The sequence below is a fragment of the Saimiri boliviensis genome, chromosome 6 (genome assembly GCF_048565385.1).
Source record: "Saimiri boliviensis isolate mSaiBol1 chromosome 6, mSaiBol1.pri, whole genome shotgun sequence".
NCBI lineage: Eukaryota > Metazoa > Chordata > Mammalia > Primates > Cebidae > Saimiri > Saimiri boliviensis.
The window spans coordinates 77,428,395-77,452,702 of NC_133454.1; the positions used below are offsets into that span (position 1 = coordinate 77,428,395).

At 47.1% G+C, this 24,308-nt stretch overlaps 2 protein-coding genes across 12 annotated transcripts in view; one reads left to right on the plus strand and one right to left on the minus strand.

Annotated features, from left to right (window-relative positions):
- Positions 1-3,001, plus strand: part of PPFIBP2 (PPFIA binding protein 2) — a 143,995-nt gene extending 140,994 nt beyond the window's left edge. For 5 of the 6 annotated variants that reach the window (XM_010339478.3, XM_010339565.3, XM_010339508.3 and 2 more), the window contains one exon: positions 52-3,001. In XM_010339478.3, coding sequence (XP_010337780.2) covers positions 52-123 — 72 coding nt within the window. In that variant the 3' untranslated portion in view covers positions 124-3,001. The remainder of the gene's footprint in view (positions 1-51) is intronic. The other variant, XM_010339782.3, reaches the window with a different exon arrangement.
- On the minus strand, positions 2,896-11,680 carry CYB5R2 (cytochrome b5 reductase 2). Of its 6 annotated transcripts, none has more exons than XM_003919802.4 (9): positions 11,596-11,661; positions 10,606-10,749; positions 10,321-10,393; positions 7,455-7,561; positions 7,035-7,164; positions 6,345-6,428; positions 5,593-5,678; positions 4,345-4,444; positions 2,896-3,439 (listed from the first exon to the last, which is right to left on the minus strand). In XM_003919802.4, exons 1-9 carry the CDS (start codon positions 11,614-11,616, stop codon positions 3,267-3,269), a joined length of 918 nt encoding a protein of 305 aa, XP_003919851.1. In that variant the 5' UTR covers positions 11,617-11,661; the 3' UTR covers positions 2,896-3,266. The 6 variants fall into 6 exon arrangements, with proteins under 6 accessions (XP_003919851.1, XP_003919850.1, XP_010338779.1 ...); XM_003919801.4 differs by lacking the exon at positions 11,596-11,661 and adding an exon at positions 11,302-11,381; XM_010340477.3 differs by lacking the exon at positions 11,596-11,661 and adding an exon at positions 11,324-11,380.
- Positions 11,681-24,308: the final 12,628 nt, after the last annotated feature.

Below are 24,308 nucleotides of genomic sequence, written 5' to 3' on the forward strand. Positions count from 1 at the left end.
CAGCCTGGACCAAAACTCTGTTAAACTGCCCCTTTGGCTGTGTCCTTTCAGACAATGCTGAGCCAGGACGAGCTGCTGAATGACTCTCTCCTGCCTGTCCCCAACTCTGATGACTGGAGATGACTCTCTTCATGGCTGAGAGCCCAGGGAGGCACATGTGGGGGCCTAGGGCCTTTGCTTCTGTGGGGAGCTGGCAGCTCCCTCTGCAAGCCCGGTCGGGGCTGGCAGGGCATCTTGGACAGGGTGCTGACAGGCACGAAGCAGAGCTGTGGGACAGGTGTCCAGGGGTGGCTCCAGAGTCCATGTGTGTCTTCAACCAGGCTGCGCTCTTCACCACAGGCTTCATACCTTTTGTACTTTTATACCCGGACTGCAGACCACTTTTGTGGGAGGGCAGTGAGTTATCAGCACACAAACTCGATGCCTCGTGCTATTTCTGGTGACAGCCTGGAGGCTCTCACACCTGAGGGGAAGAGCTGTTAGTTCATAAAACCTGCTGGAAAAAAAGTTTTGAAAAACTGTTTTGAATGTTCTGTAGTGACTGCATTTTGTGGCATCATCACCAGGAGCTCCCTCCGGGGCTGCTTCACAGGAACGTGCCTTTCCATTCACAGGACTGTGGCGGGGCAAGGCGGGTGTTTAGGGTGTGAGCGGGAAGAGCAATGAGGCACCTTTCCACAGCCCTGCCTGACTCCATCTCCCCTCATCTGCAATGGGTATCAGTGCAACCTCCTAACCTCTGAGCAGAGGCGAGCCCAACACCATGCCCTGCCCTCTCCCTCCACCCAAGCAGACACACAGCCTCCCAGGCCTTGCCCTCCAAGCAGCTCAGGCATAATGTCTGATTAAACAGCACCCCCCAGTGGAAGGCCCTTGGGAACATCAAACTCCAGGTTTCCACCACAAACTCACCAACTTCCCAAACATGTCTGTTTCCTCTCCAGACACTCTAGTCCAGGCGTCTCCAAACTACGGCCTGCAGGCCGCATGCGGCCCCCTGAGGCCATTTATCCGGCCCCCCGCCGCACTTCAGGAAGGGGCACCTCTTTCACTAGTGGTCAGTGAGAGGAGCACAGTATGTGGCGGCCCTCCAACGGTCTGAGGGACAGTGAACTGGCCCCCCCGTGTAAAAAGTTTGGGGACCCCTGCTCTAGTCTTTCCTCCCTCCAGGTGTCTACTCAGGCCCTTCCCTCACTGGGGAATGCATTTTTCCCCTAGTCCCCTTCATGAGGCAAAATCCTGTCTCCCAAGGCTTGGCAAAGAGACCCTCTCTCAGGAAGCCTTCCCACATGATCCAGTTAGAGGTCAGCTCTCCCACGTGTCTGCCCTTGAGCCAGAGCACAGCTCGCCTTGAAGTCCCTTGTTGTCTTGCTATTCCCAATCCTCACCACAAACCTGGAGCACTTGCTCTGGGCTGGCTTCTGTACAGACAGCCCTCCAGTTGCCAAGGAGATCCATGCTCTTAAGTTCCCCATCCACACTCCTTCATGTGTGTGGTATGTACCTTCCATGCTGGGGCCAGAGATATAGCCATGAATGCCAAGGACCCTGCCTAAAGGTGCTTACAGTCTAGTGGGGGAGTACAGACCAGTTTCAAAGAAGACTGTGCCAAAGGTTACGGATGCTCCAATATTAGTTTCTTTGCAGCCTAAAAGAGCATGTTGTCATTTTCAATGGGGGTTTGGGGAAGGAGTATGAATTGGTTCCATGGAAGAGGTGACACTTGAATTTGGAAAGATGAATCATACTTCCCCAGGTATGCCGAAGGGGAAGGGCATTCCAGGTAGACAGACTTGAAACAGCCTAGCACAACCTAGGAATTGCCAAAAGTTGGTAGGCTAGAACATGGTTTCTTGGCCTCTGTGCTGCTGTCACTTTGGGCTGCGTAATTCTCTGTGATGGAGGCTATCCTGTGGCTTTTAAGATGTTTAGCAGCATCCTTGGTCTCTATCCTGTAAATCCCAATAGAGGGTAGATGCACCCCTTCTTTGCACACCAACCAACATGTCTTTGGACTTTGTCATATGTTCCTGAGCAGCAAAATTACCCTCGGTTGAGAACAACTAGGTGAGAGAATGGTGTTGGAGTTGGGGGCCCAGGGAAAGAAAAATCTGATAAAGCCAGCAGGAGCCAAATCAAGAAAGGTCTTGGGAGCCAGGCCCTGGAATGTGTCCTGGAGAGATGGGGTGGCCAGAGTGGGGACTCCCTTGAAAGCAGTGAAGGATCCCCAAGGAGGCAACTGAACAGGTGGATGGGTGAGGTTGGCCACCCCTCTCTTCCACCCCCACAGGCCTTCTGTGAGGCCATCTCTGTGCTTGGCCACCTGAGGGCAAGACACAGCTGTAGAGAGCTCCCCAGAGCCCTGTTCCTCTACTCTCTCCCCTCCCCTCTCCCTCATGCACATGCACACTGAGTAACAGATCCAGTGACACCAAGTTCCAACATTGCCACCATTATGCCAGTTTTTGTGAAAAGAGGAACAACTTAGAATAAAGCAGACCCAAGTTTAAGGCCAGCTTTGCTACCTACTGGTTGAATGACCTGGGAACACAGTCCTCAAGTCTCAGTTTCCTCATCTATAATTTGGAAAACAAAATCCCTACAGAATCTCTGGCTAGTTATGAGACTTCTGAAACAGGGCAGAAGCAGCTCTACCCACTCACAGGTAACAGAGCAGCAGTATGTCATCCTGGCCATGAACCGCAGATGGCCACGTGGTCACTCATATCATTTGGGTTTCATGATACAGAGGATTGAAGGCACAGTTTCTGAAACCTGATTTTGAAAGTTGAGACGTTTCTGTATATAACCACCCCTACCATGCCATGCGGAGAGTCTTGAGAGTTAATGTGACCCCACTTGGATTTTTTGGGGAACTTCCCTGACACTTGCCAGTTCTCACTCCCATGGGCATGCAGAAGCCAACTCACAGGGCAGGCCAAGACCTCCTGATTGCCTACCAGGTCTCACACAGAGCCACACTTCATGGGCTATCCGCTTTGTACTTGAGTTTATTTCACAAAACCACAGAGAAAGCTACTGAAATGGAGCTCTTTCCAGCCTCCAAGCAAGGAGGACTCAGCAGCCAGTCTCCAGCCCCGTGAGCCCTTCTTGTCAAGCCCACACTCAAAAGAGAGGAGAACCAGTGTGTGACGCGAGTGCATGACAAGGCACTTTTGAAAACATCCCAGTTTAACGTGGTAAAATTGAACTCACTCTGAAACAGATGAAAAGGGACATGTAAATTTGCTGAGCACATGGAGATGTTAGTAGGTGAAAACCATGTCCTGGGTATAGCCCAGCATCTCCAGGTTAGGGTGAGCCGCTGTTTGGATCAGGAGTGGCGGGCCACAGACCAGGATGAGTGTGGACTTCCCTGGAGGAGGAAGGTGCTCTTTGATCATGTCAGCGGTAACAAAGCCTGAGCTGTACTTCCAGTCTGAAATGAAGCAGATGCAGGAAAAAGCTATGGGATGCCAGGTGGAGTTCCTGACCCCAGGTCGCCTGCACACCCATCCTCAGCCAGGGAGGAGGTGACAGGCCACTCTACAAAGGCTTAGAAGTCTCTGTACTACTGCTCCCTGCCAAAAGTCTCAGAACTGGTAAATAGCCCTCTGCAGCAGTCACCCCAGGACCCAGGCTCACTGCAGGGAACCTGAGCCACCCCCACCCCCGGTCTGTCAGCTGTCAGCAATGACAAGGAAGGAGAACACAATGAGGTATACCGAGGTGTGTGAATCAATGCAGCCAGCTGGAGTTGTCCAGCAGGGTGTGGCCTGGTGTTAGTGGAACTGCTCAGAATTGCTCAGTTGGGTAGCTCACTCTGCTGAGCAGGGAGCTGTATGAAAAGCAGGAACAGCTGGGCACAGTGTGGGGTGCTCTGTGCACAGTGGTTGCTGGGATGCTGTTTGGGGCTGCAGCAGCTGTCTGGGGGCTCAGCATGTGAAGACTGCTCTCCAGGTAAGGTGGGTGGTAAGAGGTGTGGTGGCCGTAAGCAGAGGTGTGAGTGTGAAGGGGTCAGTGCCCATATTAGATGTGTGTGTGATGGCTGTGTGGAGTTGGGTGGCTGTTCAGAGTGGCCAGGGGCAGTGTCCCTTTTGATGTTCAGTGCAGTATGTGGGATGTTGCTGGTATACAGGACACCTGCTCTTGATTGCCCTTAAAAGCAAGCCATCCCAAATCCTATCTCCCTCAATTTCTCACATTTCCCATCTGAAGCCAAAACCCAAGGCTTCACCCCCATGTCTGGTCCTATAAAACAAAAACGAAGAAACAGAGACCAGTCTTCAAAGTAGTCAAGGGTTGAAGCTGACCTGTGGTGGGTGAGGGCATTGGATATCATACCAATGGGAGGCCTGTCCAGGGTGTACCACAGGTCGAACTGGTCTGGGTGAGTCTTGGCAATTTCTTCAAGCTCCTTTCTGACCAAGATATCCTCCTCTGTCTAGAAAAGAAGCAACACTAGAAAAGCCCCTCCAGGGCCATCCCGTTGTTCCCCAGACTGACTACACTGGTCAGGACACTCTTTCCAAAGCTGCCGCCACTCCAGCTGGAGTGCTCGCTGCCAACTCCCAGGGCAAACAACAGTTCTGCTACTGCTCCTGCAGATCAAACCCTCTGTCTTGTGGATGGAGTTGGTCGTAGGATATAGGTTCCCACAGAGCTGCAGTGACTGCCTCCAGTTAGAACGACCTTAGCCAAGCACTGGCCAAGGTGGCTTCACTCAGAGCTCCAGCCCTACCTGCTACATCTACACCGAGCCCTAGCACAGCAAACCCAACTGGAACAAGCTCAGTGCAGGCCCAGGATCTTCTGCAAGAAATGTAATGGGCTCAGAAAATCCTGTGGTAGAACAGCACTAGATACGTGAAGGAGAGGAAAACAGTCTGGAGCTTCATTTGGGGAAAAAGGAGCCAAAGCCAAAAATAACCTGTCACAGCCTCAAAGATACCACACAGAAGGCCTGGATCTTAAAACTTTTCATGATTCTCATCCCAGTATTCCACTTCTGGGATTCTGTTTTAGAAAATAATCTAAAGTAATCAAGCATAGGCACAAATATTCATCACCATATTATTTATAACTGAAAACAGCTTGAATGTGGAAGTTAGTAGATTATGGTGCAACTTGACAGAGACTATGATGAAAATATTTATAAAGCATCTTAATGGGAAGAAAATGCCTGTGTGGTAATGCTGAGTGAAAAAAATATATATGTAAATTAAAAATATATAGCATATATAGAAAAAAGACAAAAATAAGTAAACATGTTTATATTCTGTATTTTCTGAAATGTCCACTGAGGACATCTGTAATTTTGTACTTAGCAAAAACATAGCAATACATACTAAGGAAGAAAGGAGTGCTCCGAGCTCAGGGTTGGTTGAGGAGACACAAAAGAGTTAAATGGAAGCAAAAAGCAGGCCTGGACTCAGCTTCGCCAGCTGCCAGCAGCTCTGTTGATCCTGCTAAGCCCTCCCACAGCCACAGGCACCCAAGCAGCATGAGCTCAGTCAATGGAGGAGAAATGAAAACAAGAGCCCAGCTCAGCAAACATTCCATCCTACCACTGCAAGCTCAGCAGGAACTGACCTGGTTGGCAAAGATGAGGGACATCCTGGTCCTGTCATTGGGGTCCTTGGTGATATGGCGAATGAGCTGCAGCATGGGTGTGATTCCTGGAAAACAGTGAGTGGGCAGCCAGCTTTCTCCCATCTGAAGCCCACAGTCCCTGACCTACAGCAAGCTTCATACATTCCTCTGGCCCCAGTTATCCTTTTCTCACTTCCGTCCCCAAAACTCAAAGTGGAGAACAGCCCTTCATTTTGATTTTCCTTTCTAATGCAACAGTAAGTCAGAGGTCTTTCTCATTTTCATATGGCTGGATGGAAAGAACCCTCTAAGCTCTTCAGTGTCCTCATTCATCAAACAATTAGTGACAAGGAGTAGATGTGATACTTTTCAGAGTACCTATTATGGTGCCTGGCACTTTGTGTGTCTCCTTCGAGACTGTTCTCTTTTTTCAGGCATTCATTTTCAAGGGATGGGGAGAGTCAGGCTTGAACTGGATCCATGAGCTCCTGGGACAGCATGGGTGGGCCTGTCCAGCTTGGACCCCAGCCTGACCTGTAAGGTCCCCACCAAGGCTCCTGAGCAGACACCATATTGGTTAGGGGAAGCAGGGCACACAAGGTCAGTTTCAAGACTTGTCACTGGTTCATCCTTCCCACCTACTACAGCTGGGGGAGAAATCTCTCATGTTGTACCTTCTAGGATCAAATAACTTCCAAGTCAGTATGGTCTCAGGGCTCACTCTCTGAATGGAGACCCTAGAAGGCCCTTACCTGTGCCCCCGGCAATCATTCCCAGGTGATGGACCAGTTTTTTTTCAGGCTCACTTGTATGGTCTGGTCTGATTCCAAGATTCCCTGGAAACACAGAATGCTTATGACCTCTGCAGTTCTTGCCTCAGAGACTGCAAAAGATCCTTGGGACTCCCAGGAGGCAGGTCCAACTAAGGGGATTGTTTGCGCCATTTCAAGCCAGAGAAGTAGGCCAAGCTTTTTCTCTAGTTTCCTCAGCTAGCCCTGGTGCCCCAGTGCACAAAGCAGGAATAGAGCCTGGGCCTGCTCAGGGAATCGATGGGCCTTTTGTTCTGAGGAAGAAGAGGGTTAAGCTGAGGTTAACAAAGAGACTCAAAGAGCATTCTCACCCACAGCCGTGAACCAGTGAGTAAATGATGGTTATGTGAGTAGTATTAGCGGGCACCATTTATGTATCCGGCATTGTGCTGGAGATATTAATACAATGATGAGGAAACACCACATGATTCCCCTACCTTAAAAAAGCTTACAACCTCATGAAGTGGATGTGTGAATGTAAGACAAGTATGGTTATTATGCATTGTATGTGAATGAATGAAGACTAAGGACAAGCCCATGTGACTCAAATCTGAGGAGTGTACTAGAACAATGGAATCATTGCAGGAATTTTCACCCCCACGTCTGGAAGCCCAGTGTCAACCCCTCCGGTACCTGGCCCATGGTAAAACAGACGTCCCTTTGGCCCTCGAAAAAAGATGGTATCCCCGATTTTCATGTTCTCCAAATACTGAGTCATCTTCCCCCCTTCAGGGTATTGGGGGTGTACATTTTTGAAGTAGATCTGAAAAGCAAGGCAGCACTGCTTTCATATTCCCAGACACAACGCCACAGCCACACACAACTAGAAAATGCATTTACTGCTGGAAGCTTTGCAGAGAAAATGTTCTGCTCACTCAATTGCTGTAAGCAATCCCTGAAGATGAAGCTGCCACAAGGTTAACTGTAGCTTCACTGCTGGAAAGCCCTGTCTAGGGCATATGTCCCCTCAGAGAAAAAGCACTGGCCCTCCACCCTACCACCCTCAATAGGCTTGGAAGCATGAGGCAGCCAGACATGGTGGGCACTATTCACCTTTATAATTAGGTCCACAAAGCCTCTGTCATCATCACTGGAGACAGGCGTGTAAGCCCTAACCACCAATTCATTATCAATGTTCGCCAAGAGCTGGACATAGTTACCTATAGAAAAGTCATCAAGCATTGAGTCAAAGCATGTCTAGCTTAAACAAGGCCCAGGAATAAAGGACTGAGCTTCAGTGAAGAGAGCAAATTCTGGGGCAGAATGTAAAGGGGGTGGGAAGGAGAGAGCGGGGAAGGAGCCCAAATCTGGGATGCCTGGATCCTAGGCCTGCCCTGCCTCCCTGTGTTATCCTAGGCAAATTACTTCATCTCTCTGGGTTTTGGTCTCTTCATCTGTAAAATGGGGATGATATGTCTGCCCACCTGTGATCATGGTGTAACTTCTTTTTGTATCAGGAAAAGATCATTAAAGTTGGAGGGCGATTATTAAAAATTACAGAAAGGGGTCAGGCATGGTAGCTAATGCCTATAATCCCAGCCCAGAGGTGGGTGGATCACTTGAGCTCAGGAGTTCAAGACCAGCCTGGGCAACGTGGCAAAACCCCATCTCTAAAAAAAAAAGTAGCCAGGTGTGTGGTGGTGCATACCCATAGTCCTAGCTACTTGGGAGGCTGAGGTGGGAGCATCACCTGAGCCCAGGAGGTCAAGGCTGCAATAAGCTGAGACTACGCCACTGGATTCCAGCCTGGACAACAGAATGAGACCCTGTCTCAAAAAAAAAAAAAAAAAAAAGTTACAGAAAGGAGTATTTTTTCAAGAAAGTGGAGTATATTTTCAAGAAAAATATGTGGCCTTCACAAACTCATTTCTTCCTAAACTGGATGAATCACTGGGGTCTGTGAATAAATTACATCTACTCCATTTGAATCCTGGTACCAGGCACAGAGCAGGCCTGGGCTCACAGATACTACAGGGCCCTAGAATTTGGGTACCCATGGAGCAAATGAAGCAACAATATCATGTCTTCTGGCCTGTGGCCTTGTGAGGAGTAGCAGTGAAATTTTAAACCACATAACTCTGCCCTTAATGGGCAGAATTTAATTAACCAGGTGTGGCCAGAGACCTATGGATCATGACTACATCCTACTGTCAGATGATGCACTGGGCAGCTACGACCTGTTGGATCCAAAATGCGAGACTCAAATTACTAAGGCAATTAGTGGCAGGGACAGGAGTGCAATCAAGAGATACTAAGAGCTAGGGGCAAGAGAAAGATACCTAACCCTAACCCTAACCCTAACCCTTGACTAACTTCCTGTATGTAGTCAGTTTCTATTCTCTTAGATTCTACTCCCTCAGAAACTGAGTGGGCTACATACAGGAAGTTTAGTCAAGAGACAAGGAAAATGGAACAGAGTTACAGATAGACACCAAGACCTAAGGTGCAGGGACAAGGAGGCAGGAAGAGAAAAAAGCAGAGTAGGCACTAGAGGGGACGGGCCCTGATGCTGATTCAAGGGCATGAGCCAAGTCTTTGAGGTGGCCCTGAAGCTTGAGGTATCAATACCCTCAGCTCAGAACAGGCTCAATGACTCTAGTCATGGTACCTCTGGGCACCAGGGATACCCAGGTATAAGTGTCTGAGACACCTAGCTTCCTTCTGAAAACATGAAACTAGAAACGTGGAAAAGCTCTTTCATATGCAGCCACCTAGTCCTGGCCTGAGAGTATCCGCAGGGCAATTGAGGATCCCTGGCTGGTCCTTCAGGCCCCATCTCTAACTGACTTTACTTCCACTGAGCTGGTATGAAGCAGCAAACTCTGGGGCCTCATATTAGAGCCTCTAATCAGAGGCCTCTACATTACCTGGTCCCACTAACTTTGCACTGCCTATACCAAGGCTGAGGAGATAGTGGGTCAAAGCAGTTTCTAAGAAATTCTATTTCTCAAAGCTTTTCATTCTTTTAAGCGTCCTGCCAACAGGACTGGCCTGACAGGCGGAGCAGAGAGCTGGGAGACTGCATGCATGACACTGAACTCTTATGCATAGAAAGGGAGGGAGGGAGCCGCAGGGAGGCTCAGGGCCCAGCCAGCTGGTAGGCTGTAATCTCACCACCTGATAGAGTTGCGGTCAAGGTTTTGTCCTGTGCATATTAGACAAACAGGCCATGGAGTAGGAGCCACCAGGCAGGCAAGCAGCACTGGCAGACTGTACAAAGCTTTTCTGAATCTCTGATTTTACCGTAAGTTTTCTACTACACTGAGACTGACTCAGTTATCTAGTGGTGTGACAGATTAGAAATGGGATAACTCAACTCTAGGACTGCTAGGGCTAGTATCCACAACTCCGAGGGCTGGTCCCTCCTGACATGGGCCTGAGGCCCCTGCAGAGAATCTAAGTGACAGTGGGGGAAGGGGGCACCTGACTCATTCCTGCCTACCTGCACATTCTGGGCCTTTCCCCTGAATGGTTCCTCCCATCCCTCCCATGTGCATAACACTCTGCATTTTCTGAATTTTCATATCCATCAGTCACACTACTTTCACAACAACCCAGGTAAGGTAGGCAGGTAGGCCTCGGAGAACCCATTTCATAGACTGAGTCTCGGAGAGATTGAAGGACTTCCCTAAAGTTGCCCAGCAAAGAGCCTTCCATGAGATCTCAAGCCTTTTGCTTTAGGTTCCCTTCTTTTCAGTGCTCACTGAGGTACCACTCTTGTATCAGCCCAATTAGAACAATGAAGACAATAAATGTACTGTCCCACATCCATCCACCTATGTCCCTGAGCTGACATGGCTCAGGAGGTGCATGAGGGCATCTTCCACACTTCAGGACGTAGGAAACCTGTGTTTCTGTTAGGAGTAGAGGTCCTAGCCCCCACAGGCCCAGTCCCGGTGATGACCCAAGCCCCGCTCACCTACAGGAAGCCCTAAGACATGGTCCGGCGAAGGCAGTCCAAAGCGGAACCTCCGGGTGTTGTGGCTGATTTTCTAATAAAACAAAAGGTAGGCAGGTTCTGTCAGCTTTCCAGAAGCCTTGCTAGGCAGCTGAGATGCCTGGGAAAGGAGGTCCATTTGGCGCTATTCCAGCACCGGCACACAGGGCGGCAGGAAGTGAACCGCGGGCCGTGAGATGACTGACTGCCCTGCCATCCCAGCCATCAGCCACTTTACTGCCTTCCACCCACAGGGTTGCCCATTACCTCTTTCTCAATCAAAGGCAGCGAGTACTTGGCTTCCCGGTCCTGTAAGGTGACAGGCTCTCTCCTCCTGGAGTTCATGCTCTTCAGGACCAACACGAGCACAGTAACCCCAATGACGGTGATGGCCAGGAGCAGGGATGGGTCCTGGCAGACACAATGTGAGCAGAGCACCTCAGGTCTTGCACGCCCTGGGCAGGGCAGCTCTCAGGCACAACACACCCTCCCCACACCAAAGGCACAGAAGCTGGGCTCCGCCTGAAGGAAACGGGCAGAGGGAACGGTAGTGACACAGAAGGTGGCCGGGACCGCCTGTGGTGGCCCAGAGGTAGGGACCGGGCAGTTGCAGGTCACACAGGCAGGATGTTTCAGGCCCCCGGACCGGGCCGCACACATGGCCTGGGGTGCTCGGCTCACTAGGCCCCCCCTGAGGCCACAGCCAAAGGTTCCCACACCGGGCGTTCCTCCTTTGAGGGGGAGGGGGAGGACATTACCCGTAACACACAATCCGGAGTGAGGGGCCCAGTCCCTAAAGACAGAACTCGGGTGCGTAGCTCTAAGGCGTGCCCCGTGACTTAGGGCCTGGGAACTCCCCGACACTCTCTAGGTCAGGGCGAAGGGGTCACTCAACTGCCAGGGACTCGGCCGGCCTCCCCGCATCTGTCCCTACCCGGCAAGGCTCCCCGCATCTGTCCCTACCCGGCAAGGCCGGCCGGCTCACCTCCCGACGCAAGCCTGACAGGGAAAGGCTGGTCTCCTCCAGCGGGGGCGCTGCCGTCCCCGCCCTGACACGCCTTCCGGAGTCCCCGCCGGCCCGCCCCGCTCCCCGCCCTTCGCGGTCCCGCCCTCCACCTCTCCCCGCCTCCAGCTCCGGCTCCGCGCAGCCCGGGGGGTCTCTAGTCGCCCTCCGCGCCTCCCGCCTCTTTCCGCCTGGCAGTCGCGATGGAGATACTTCTTAAATACCCCTTAAATACACCCCGCCGCGGAACCCACCCGGAGTGAGACGCCCAACATGTTGTCGAACTGGGGTTGGCCGGGGGCCGGGGGCCGGTGCGCGGTTACCCCGCGGGCCGGCAGACTCGTGGCGCCGCCCCGCAGCTCAGCCGGGCGGACGCGGAACCGGCCGAGACCCGGACACGCGCGCCCGGGCGGGCAGAGGCGCGGGCGGACCCCGCAGGCGGGGACCTCGGCGGCTGGCCCGCTGCCTGAGAGGGACCGGGCTCGGGGGGTCCTCACTCGCGAGCCGCTGGCTCTGGACCAGCCCGCCCCGCAGGGCAGCGCGCGATCCCGCGGCTGGCGGGGCGCTGAGCCGGGGCGTCCTCGCTGCCGCGCGGCGCCTCCACAGCCGGGCCCCTCCCCGTCGTAAGCAGAGCTGCCACCCTGAGCGCTCCTCAGCTTCCACTCGGCAAGGTTGGAGAAGGCCGTCTGGGTGACCGGGCGGAGGGGGGATGCTGGTGAAACGAGAACTCAGGCAGCTCCAAAGAGGGCATGAATGTACTCATTCAACACGCCTCTTGGGCACGTGTTCTGGGCCTGGTCCGGGGCAGGGGTTTGCGGGTGGGGCCGAAGCGGGGGCGTCACCGAGTTGAAGGCATTTACTCAGAGCGCTCGAGCGTTTATTCGTTCGCTGGTTGGAGACGGGGAGGGCAAGAGCCCCGCCCCGGGCGCGGAATGGCAGGCATAGTTAGAGGGTCTTCACGGTGCATTTTGGAACCTTGGCAATCCCGCCCACCCTTGATTACAGACGAAGGCAATTCCTGCCTTGAGACCTGTGTGAGGCAGAGAAGCCCAAAAGCAGATCCCCACCTGTTTGACTCTACTAGGGCTGATGTAACAAAGTGCCATAGACTGAGCAGCTTAAACAAGAAGCATTTAATTGTCTCACAAGTCTGGGGGATGGAAGTCCAAAATCAAGGTGTGGGCTGAGTGGGTTCCTTCTGAGGGCTGTGAGTGAAGGATCTGTACCATGCCTCTCCTCTGTTTGTAGGAGAGGGCCCAGGAGAAGGGGCATCTTCTCCCTGTGTCTCCACATTTTTTTTTTCTCTCTGTGTGTGTCCCTGTGTCCACATTTCCCCTTCTATGAAGACACCAGTCATATTCAATTAGGGTCCATCCTAATGACCTTGTTCTAACTTGACTACCTGTGTAAAGGCTCTGTCTTCAAATAAGGTCACGTTCTTAAGTACTGGGGGTTAGGTCTTCTACATAAGAATCTGGGGGTGAAAACAGTAACTCATAACACTTTACCAATCCTCACCCCCAAAACACACACCACCACAGGCTCAATAAATACTGCATGAATGAATTAAAAAACTTAATTTTCTCTCTTTGACTTAATCAAATGCCTTTACTTTTGATTTACCTGCAGGTGCTTGGATATTATTGTCAGATATTTTAATTTTTGACAATGCGATAAGTGTAAAATGATGTCCTGGGAACCCAGTTTGCATTACCTAATAACTGCTAACGAGGTTGAACACTTTTCATATATTTATTTCCCATTGAGTTTCCTTTTCAGAAAAAAAAGATGCCTGCTCATGATTTTTGCTCATTTTTTTTGTTGAGTTGTCTTTTTCTTCCTAATTTTTAGGAGTCTTATATATATGTATATATTTTAGATACCCCTTCTTTACCAGTTACATGGGTTACAAATGTTTTCTCGTAATTTGTAACTTATTCCTTTTTTTTCTTTCTTTTCTGTCCCACTTTTTTGGGCTGATGAATAGAAATTTGAATTGCAATGTAACCACATGTACCAATCTTCAGTTTTTTTTGCCTTTATGGTTAGTGATTTTTGTGACTTGTCTATTTCTACACAAGTCCTTAAAGATATTCTGTATTTTCCCCAACAAGATTTAGAGATTTTCCTTTCATATGTAAGTTTCTCAACCATGTGCAATTGATTTCTGTATAAGATGTGAGGTAGGGATACAATTTCATTTTTCCATATGGCTAAGGTTTTTTTTAAGAAACATTTATTGTATTGCTCACACCTGGCCACTGACCTGCAACTGACCTGCTACCCCTGTCATATATCAGTTTTCTTAGGTGTGTGAGTCTAGCTCTGGCCTCCTGGTTCTCTTACATTGTCTAGTTACCCAACTCTTTGGCAATACCACACTGTTTTAGTTATAGTAGTTTTTTTTTTTTTTTTTTTTTTTTTTTAGACAGAGTCTTGCTCTTTTGCCAGGCACCAGGCTGGAGTGCAGTGCCGCAATCTTGGCTCACTGCAACCTCCACCTCCTGGCTTCAAGCAATTCCCCTGACTCAGCCTCCCAAGTAGCTGGTACTACAGGTGCCTGCCACCACGCCCAGCTAATTTTTGTATTTTAGTAGAGATGAAGTTTCACTATGTTGGCCAGGCTGGTCTCAATCTCTTGACCTTGTGATCTGCCCTCCTCAGGCTTCCAAAGTGCTGGGATTACAAGCGTGAGCCACTGTGCCCGGCCAGTTACAGTAGTTTATAACAAGCGTTTATGTCTTTCATTCTTATACATTCTTTGGATCTCAAGTCAGATATCACTCCCTTGGAGATGCCTGCTATGATCCCCAACTTAAGTACATGTGCATATTATAGTCTGTTAAATTAAGTTTAATTCAAAGCTGCCTCCTTACATATTTTAGGTTTACCCTAAAATTTTTTTGCACTTAGTGAACTGTAAGCTACTCTTGTGCCAGTCATGGAGTTTTAGCTCATTATAAGCAGGCAACTGTTCAGACTGTTCAAATAAGGCAAATGATGAGCTGTAACCAATCCCCGTCTGTTTTTGTACTTCACTTATGTTTTCTGTACATCACTCTCCTGTTTCTGTCTATAAGTATTATACAACCACGTGGCAGTCCCAGAGTTGCTCCAAACCTATTCTTGTTCTTAGGGCTGCCTGATTCATAACTTGTTTTTTGTTCAATTAAACTCTGTTAAATTTAATTTCTTTTCTTTTAACTATTCTATTCATAGCTTTTTTTTTTTTTTTTTTTTTTTTTTTTTCAGAGACCAAGTCTCACTCTGTTGCCCAGGCTGGAGTACAACAGCATGATCATAGATCACTGCAACCTTGAACTCCCCAGCTCAAGCCAATCTCCAGCCTCAGCCTCTGAGTAAGTAGCAAGGACTATCACCACCATGCCTGGCTAATTTTTGTATTTTTTGTAGAGATAAGGATCTCACTTTGCTGCCCAGGGTGGAGAGCAATGGCTATTCACAAGTATAATTATTGCACAGTACAGCCTGGAGCTCCTAGCCTCAAGGGATCATTCCTCCTTGGCTTTCCAAAATGCTGAGATTTTAGGTGTGAGCCACCACACTCAGTCCTATTCATAGCTTTTACTTTAGTTTGTAATTGTACATTTGAACAGTGCATTATTAAATGACTGACTTTCACACTAGTCTGGAAGTTTCTTTATGGCAGACACCTTGTTTTCCTAGGGTTTAGCACACTGACTGTCGCATAGACAATCAATAAATATTTAATGAACAAATGAATGAATTCATCTCTGCCCTGTAGCATTTAGCATACATGATAGATGCTTCATAAATACTTCTTCACCTAGGAGAGGAACAATCCTTTCCATCAGCACTCTGTCCCCCTTCCTTGCTTAATATGTCTCCATAAGACAAAGCACCGGATGATATACTTTTTAACCTATACTACATATTTTACCTATTTGTTACATAGAATGCAAATGTATTCATTCGTTCTCATGCTGCTATGAGGACATACCCAAGACTGGCTAATTTATAAAGGAAAAAGGTTTAATTGACTCACATTTCAGCTTGGCTAGGGAGATCTCAGGAAACTTAGAATCATGGTGAAGGGGGAAGCAAATACATCCTTCTTCACATGGCAGGAAGAAGAAGTGCCAAGCAAAAGGGGATAAGCCCCTTATAAAACCATCAGATCTGATCTTGTAAGAATTCACTCACCATCACAAGAACAGCCTGAGGGGTAATTGCCCGCATGATTCATGATTCAACCATCTCCCACGTCCTTCAACCATACATGGAGATTATGGGAACTACAATTCAAGTTGAGATTTGGATGGGGATGCAGGCAAACCATATCAGTAAGCTTCATGAGGATGGGAGTTGTTTTAACTACTGCTTTATCCCTAGAACAGTGCCTGGCAATTGGTAGATGTTCAATAAATACTTATTGCATGAATGAATGAATGAACAAACTTCATTTTCTCCCTTTCACTCTATCAAAAGCCTTTACTTTTGGCTTTGAAATCCAGAGGCACCTCACCTTCTCCTGTGGTTTTCTTTGTAGTTTGCTTCTACCCTGCATTCTTCTCTCTCGTTTTCTCTGCCTGTTCCTTCTGTGTTATTAAAGAGGAAGATAGCAAGCACATTCTCTTTATTTGTTCTTGGAGCAGGATAAAAGGTGTCTTTCTGGGATCCCAGTAATTTTGAAAGGGCGATGATTCCCCTCTCTTCTCCTAACTCCTATGCACTCTATATGCATCCCTCACATGTTCATGCGCTACCTGGATTTTGGCTTATTTTCTACTAATCCCCTGAAATAAACTGTGAGCACATGTCTCAGGTCTCTAAATCCCCAGCTTGGTAATAGAATCTGGTAAGGGTAGGCTCTCAGCAAGCATTTGCTGGAAAAGAGAAAAAAAAAGGTGAACTTCTGTTGTCACTATTTGAACATCTGTGAGGCTCCACCCCACAAGATTCAACTCTTCCTGTGCAGGAACGAGTCCTCCTTCATTACTGAGTATCCTCTGGAGGAACTAATGTCCTGCCCAAGTCATTGGTCAATGAGTGTTTGCCAGGTGGAAAAATGCTCCACATCACTAATCATCAGAGGAATGCAAATAAAAACCACAATGAGATACCATCTTGCACCAATCAGAATGGCTATTACTACAAAGTAAAAAAAAAAAAAAAAGATGTTGGTGTGGCTGTGCAGAAAAGAGAATGCTTATACAATGCTGGTGGAAATGTAAATTAGCTCAGCCACTGTGGAAAGCAGTTTGGAGATTTCTCAAAGAACTGAAAACAGAACTACAGTTTGACCCAGCAAACCCATTACTGGATATATCCCCAAAGCCAAATAAATCATTCTGCCAAAAAGACACATGCACTCATATGTTCATCAAAGCACTGTTCAGAATAGCAAAGACACGGAATCAACTTCGGTGTCCATCAATGGTGGAATACTACACAGACATAGAAAAACCAAAATCATGTTTTTTGAAGCAACATGGGTGCAGCTGGAGGCCATTATCCTAAGTGAATTAACACAGAAACAAACAAAAAATTAATACCACATGTTCTTACAAGTGGGAACTAAGCATTGAGTACACATGGACATAAAGATGGGAGTAGTGGCCACTGGGGACTATTAGAAGGGGGAGGAAAGGAGGGAGGCATGGGCTGAAAAACTACCTATTGGCTAATCTCATGACCTGGGTCACGCAATCCATTTGTACCCCAAACCTCAGCATCATGCAATAATACGCATATAACCTATGCATGCACCCTCTGAATCTAAAATAAAAGGCAAAATTTTTTTAAAGAATGTTTGTTCTCAAAACAATTTCCAGGCAGTTGTGAATGTTTCATTAAGTGTTTACCCTGAAAATGATTTATTTCCAATTTACCCTCTAGATAAATGACCACTTATTAGGTCTTAGCTGTTAAGCCTAAATTGGAGTAGACTGAATAATGGCACCCCAGATACACCCGCAACCTATGAATGCTACCTTTTACGTCAAAAGGGACTTTGTAGCTGTGCATGATATTGTGAAATATATATTTGGTCTTCCTCCCAGTTTCCTGGCATATAACAACGAAAATCCTTGGAAACTCCCAAGTGATATGAATCTTTTTGTATGATAATGACTTGACTGATGGTTGGGGGCTCCTAAATAGCCTCCCATTGGGTGCTGATTCCCAAGGGAACCGACTCCATGTTTAGAGGGTGATATGGTTTGGCTCTGTATCCCTATTTAAATCTCATCTTGAATTATAATCCCCATGTGTAGAGGGAGAGAGGGAGGGAGGTGACTGGATCAAGGGAGCAGTTTCCCCATGCTGTTCTCATGATAGTGAGTAAGTTCTCACCAGATCTGATGGTTTCATAGGTGTTTAGAAGTTCCTCCCTCATTCTCTCTCTCCTGCTGCCTTGTGAAAAAGGTGCTTGGTTCCCCTTCACCCTCTGCCATGATTGTAAGTTTCCTGAGGCCTCCCCAGCCATGCAAAACTGTGAGTCAATTAAATCTCTTTCCTTTATAAATTATTCAGTCTCAGGGAAGTTCTTTATAGCAGTGTGAAAATGGACCAATACAGAAGTTTGGAACCTTCGGCATTCCACCCACCAACCTCTAGGGAGGGGAGAGGGACTGAAAGTTGAATTGCTCACCAGTGGTCAATAATTTAATCAATAATCTCTACCTAATAAAGCTTCCTTACATATGTCAGAGGGCTGAGTTCAGAGAGCTAGCTTCTGGATAGCTGAGCATGTGGAGGTTCCTAGAGCACAGTGTGCCAGGAGAAGGCATGGGAGCTCCATGCCCTGTGGGTAACCCCCTATCTGGGCATGAGGAAGGAGAGCTAAGCAGATCCCTCGCACAATTAGTGCCCAAAGAATATCTGTTTATAGTGTTACAACTCAGTTATTTCCTTTATGTAATCCTTTATATATAATCATATATTAGTTTATAGTCAGAACAATTAGTGCCTGAAGAATATCTTACTACTCAGTTATTTCCCTATATATATATTTATATCTTAGTTCATAGAGGAATGCCTAGAGCAGATACAGTACAGAGCATGATTAAGGAATAAGCAGCTATGCATATATAATCATATCTTGCTTATAGTCTGAGGAATGTCTAGAGCAGACATGGTGCAGAGCATGATTTAAGGGAAAAAACAGTTATACCAGGACAAGAATTTGTGGCCCAGCAGTAGTACCCATGTCTGAAAGGGCATGTGCTACATGGCAGGCCGGCCCAGGCAGCAGCGTTCAGTATTGTAAAGATACCCGCTGTATGGCAGACCAAGAGTCACACCTCCTGAAAGGAAATTGTAGTACCTTGCATCCAGTTCTTGTGGAAAGCTGGCCTCAGGTTGGCAAGCCAACGAGCATCCGAGGGCTTAAAACCCCTCTGATATAATTGCACCTAGGTGGCTGTATACCTTGTCAGCCCTCTTGCTATGTGCTGACTCAAAGCATCCTCTCATAGAAATCATTGGAAGCTGCCAGCAGGTGGCTGTATACCCTGTCAGCTCTTTAGCTACTGTGCTCAAAGCATCCTCCTGGAGAAATCACTGGAAGCCGCCAGCAGGTGGCTGTATACCCTGTCAGCTCTTTAGCTACTGTGCTCAAAGCATCCTCCTATAGAATTCCTTAGGAGTAGCCTGCCCCTAGATAAGAGATGTTGCACACTGCACCCCTTGCTGCACACGGCCCACCTCCTTGCCTCGGTGATCTAATGGGGGTGGACCCTTTGCTTATTGCACATGTGATTGTCTTGATCCTATCACTGCTCTTAGATGACCTCACTCACTACCCTACCCCCTAACCTATATCCAATAAATACAGACACTTTTGGACATTCGGGGATTCGCCTGTCTCTGCTTATAAGTGGCGTCAGCCCCCCGAGCCCAGCTGTGCTTTCTTTGTCCTTCTGTGTCTTGTCTCTTTATTTCTCCGATCCAGCACTTCAGCATAGTGATAGGGGACACCCCACGACCCTGTAGGGCTGGACCCTACAATGCCCCTTCCCACATGCCTTACCCTGTACATCTCTTCCATCTGGCTGTTCATCTGTACCCTTCGGAATATCCTTTATTATAAACCAATCAACATAAGTAGCAGGATTTCCTGAGTTCTATGAGCCACTCCAGCAAATTAATCTAATCTGAGGAGGGAATCGTGGGAACCCCACTTCATAGCCAGTCAGTCTTCGTAGCCAGGCCCAGTCTTGAGACTGGCATCTGAGGTGAGTGGCAGTCTTAGGGACTGCACCCTCAATCTGTGGGCCCTTAGGCTACCTCCAGGTAGATGATGTCAGCAATGAATTGAATTAGAAGACAGCCAGCCGGTGTCTGCTGGAGAACTGCTCATGTGGTATGTAGGGAAAAATTTCCACAAATCTAGGGTCACAGGAGTGTTGATAATTGAGAGAAAGAACAGGAAAAAACACTTTTTTTTTCTGACTCTCAAACTGTGATTAATTTAAAGATCTTGAGACAGAGACTCTGCTTAATTATCCGGGTGGGCCTGATGGGATCACAAGGGTCTTTATAAGAGAGACTCAGGAGAAAGTCAGAGGAGAAGGCAGTGCCATAACAGAAGCAGTGAGTGACTGGCATGCTGAACTTGGAAGATGGAGAAAGGGGCCACATGCCAAGGGATACGGCAACCAGTAGAGGCTGAAAGGTGAGGAAATGGATTTTCCCCTCAGAACCTTTGGAAAGAATCAGCCCTGTTGATGCATTGACTTTAGATCTGTGAAACTGATTTCATACTTCTCGCTTCCAGAACTGTGAGAGAATAGATTTGTGTTGTTTTAAGCCAGTAAATTTGTAGTAATTTGTTACAGCAGCAATAGGAAACTAGTACAGTAAATGAATGATTGTTTTTTTCTCATAGGACTTATTTATTTATACTTGAATTTACTCCATTAAAAAAATCTCCTGAAACTTGGATCAGCAGTCCCCCAAGGGAGAGACCCCTGCTCTGATGCTCTCGTTGCTTTGATTGTGGGCCTCTTTTCCAATGTGCCCTCTGCTACCCAGTCACATCTTCAGCTCATTGTTTCTGCCAGAGTATGTAAGCAGCCCACCCACTCCAACTCTTCCTCTTCACCCTGGCACTGGCCCATCCTTTGTGCATTTTGCTAAAATGTCATCCTGAACAAAGAGGCTCAGTGGACAAGTACAGTTAACTGGGGTGAGCTTCATGAGGGACCACTGATAGGACACCCAGCCCTCTCAAATACTCAATGCTGACCAATGCAGAATATTTCTTAAATCAGAGTTTCATTAGCTTCCCTTTTCAAGGATTTTCAATTAAAGCATGTTAATGCTACCTGTTCAGAATTCCCTAAGGAGCACTACAGACAGGCATAGAGCAATGGCAATAATTTGCTTTCTGGAATATCTTCAACCATGACTTATGCAACGGAAATGTGTCCATGAAAAACTTGTGCACTTTTGGCGATGTGGGGCTAACATGGGCATAATAGGGTAAGACTGCATAAAGGCAAGAGTCTTGAGACACCTGGAGTGGTCAGAGTTTGCTAGAAATGGTGTGATTGGGAAGAGTCAACAGAACCACTTGCAGGGTCCTATTCCTATAGAACCTCCCACACTCAGGGGAATCCTTCCTGAGCACCTATGTGTGCAGAGCTGTGCTGATGATGCTAGTCAATACTTCACCAACATTTACAGCAGTTGCTTCAACTCTTTACAAACAGCATCTGTTGTGGCAGGGGCTGGGTTAGAGCCTCAAGAAGCTATTGTTTGTGAGTTCACAGCTTGGGCTGTGGAGACAACCAGGAGTAAGTGAGGCAGTTTCCAAGGGAGAATTCCACCTGCATGGGCAAGTCTGGGGCTAGGAGTTTCCAATGTGCAGTAGGAGAAAAGCTGGCTTCCAGGACAGGGAGAAGGAGAAAATGTCCAACACAAGAGAAATGAAGGGAAGCATTCCAGACTCCTACTTAAGCATGACCAGGACTTTGGTTTTTCACAAATTTGCCCCAGCCACTGCTTCCTTTTCTTTTGTGGGGACAAAAGCAGGAGCTTTTCAGAAAAGAGTTTTGTTTGTGATGACAATTTCTGTTTTAAAAAGCAAAGACAGGTGAAAATAGAGCAAAGTGGATTAAAGTCTCCATTCTGAGGGTTATTCTAAAACCTTCATTTTCTTAGAGCTGTATAGTTTTTAAAGCATTACTCACAATGAAACATCTTTCTGAAATTGTTATAATCATTTTACAACCAATTTAGTTTGGAGAAAAAAATCTCAGAAAGATTCTCTGCCTTCTCCAAGATCACATTGCTCGACAGTAGCAAAGCTGGGATATAAGCCCATGTTCCTCCAGCATAGTATTCTTCCCCTACACCACAGCACTTTTCTTTTAATGCCATGCAAATTTAAATTTCTGACTTTCTTTTTTTTTTTTTGAGACGGAGTTTCGCTCTTGTTACCCAGGCTGGAGTGCAATGGCGCGATCTCGGCTCACCGCAACCTCCGCCTCCTGGGTTCAGGCACTTCTCCTGCCTCAGCCTCCTGAGTAGCTGAGATTACAGGCACGCGCCACCATGCCCAGCTAATTTTTTTGTATTTTTAGTAGAGACGGGGTTTCACCATGTTGACCAGGATGGTCTCGATCTCTTGACCTCGTGATCCACCCACCTCGGCCTCCCAAAGTACTGGGATTTAAATTTCTGACTTTAATTGAAAGAAGCTCCCCATTTTCAGCTGGAAAAGCTGAGGCCCAGAAGTGTTAGGTGATGATTTTGGAGGAAGGGCTATGACTGGGTCATTGATATTGAGGTGTCAGCTTTGTACAGCCTGCAGTTTGATTAAGAGCCAGTGGAAGAAAATTGAGAAAGTATAGAGATGCAGAAAACATACATTTGTCCTCTGCATTTCCCCCAGTTACCACTTGACTAAATGCTCCTTTTGTGTCCTAGCTCTCTTTTCCTCTCAATGCTCAAGAACACTGCCCAGCAGTTCTTTTCTCTTTGTCCCTTATGGTCAGTTCCTTCTCTCCATTTGATAATTCCTATTAATTACAGACATATGCGCTGTAATTTCTGCCATGTTTTAAATGACAAAATACCTTCTCTTGACTTCCCTTTCCCCATCTAGGTGCTAACACATTTCTACGTTCCTAGTTATGACAAGATTCCTTCAAAGAATTGTCTATACTTGCTATCTCTAATTTTTCCCATCACATTCTCTCTAAAGTCTACTCCAAAAAAGCTTTCACTCACACCACTCCTTTGAAACCACCTTTGTTGCAATCACTAATATCCTCACATTGCTAAATTTAATGTAATGGTCAATTCTCAAGTCAATTCTCCTCATTTCCAACCCCTGGAAATGCTGGAGTGTCCCAGAGCTCAAATCTCAGACAGCTCCTTTGGTGATCTTGTCTTGCATCCTGGGTTTAAATAACAACAATATAGTGATAGTTTTGATATCCAGGCTAGGTCAGTCCTCTGAACTCCACAATCATATATCCAACTGCCCGCTTGACATAGCAGAATCAATACTAACTCCTGTTCTCCACCACCCCTTGCCCCAACCCCAAATTCTAATACCTTGGTCTATATCATACTTCCAGTTGCTCAGGCCAAAACCCCCAGGGTCACAACCTCCCTCTTTCATACCTCACATCCAATATATCAGGGAATCCTGTTGCTTTTCTTTTTTTTTTGAAAATATGTCCAGAATCTGACTTACCACATCCACTGCTAGCATTCAGATCTCAATATCTTACCTTGATTATTTCAGTAGTCTTCTAACTGATCTCTCTGCTTCCTCCCTTTCCCTCTCCTGCAGCCTAATTTCAATACAATAGCAAGAGTGATCTTGTTGAAATGATTTTAGGTCCTGTTACTACATTCCACTTAGAGTAAAAGCCAATGTTTTTACCTTAGTCCATAAGATCTGACACAAGCTGCCCTCCCTCCTACCTTCTCTGATAACCCTATGCTCATGCCTCTCCAGACATAACTAACCTCCTGGTTGGTTTTTGCACATATCAGGCATGCTCCCACTTCAGGCTTTTGCACTTGCCTCTCGTTCCTTGTGCCTGGAATTCTCTAACCCCTATTATCTGCCTAGCCTTTGCCTTCAACTCCTTCAGGTCTTTTCTCATATGTCTCTTTATCAGCTCTTCTCTGACCATACTTTTTTTTTTTTTTTACAATTGCAATATGCTGTTCACCAGTATTCACTATCCCCTATTCCTGCTTTATTTTTCTCAGTATCGTTTATTACCAACTCAGAATCATTTATTACCAAATATATATATTACCAATATATATATTTACCAATTGACTATCAAAAAAGTTTGTCGGCAGAACTTAGGAGGAGTGGAGGTATGTATCTCATGCCACATGTATTCCATTTGCTGGAAAGGAATAGGAATAGCCCTTCTCACATATTCACACAATAGACTTTGTGTTTGCGTAGCCTCTTGTTGAGTCGGGAACTCATTTCTTGTGAGCCTTGTCCCTGTGAGCATCTTGACACAGTTGAGTTTCTGGGCCAACAGAGCTGAGGACCTGAACCCTGAAGGGCACCTTGGACACTCTGCCTGGGAAGCCAGCAGCCTGTCCTGAAACATTTTATATATATATATATACACACACACACACATATATATATGTATGTGTATATATACATATATATGTATGTATATATATAAAATAACAAGATCAGTCTTGCTATTGGATTGAAATATATACATTTAGCTCTTAAATCCAGCTTCAATAAGGTGTATAAGAACACATTTCTTTTTTGTTCTTTTTTGTCTTGTCCCTAGGATCTTTTTTTTTTTATTATTGTATTTGGGCTCTGGGGTACATGTGCACATCCTGCACCCTGCAGGATTGTTGCATAGGTACATACATGCCATGGTGGTTTACTGTCTCTATCCCCTCTACACCCCTGTCGCCTACATCAGGCATTTCTCCTGGTGTTATCCCTTCCCATCCTCCCCTGCTATCTCCC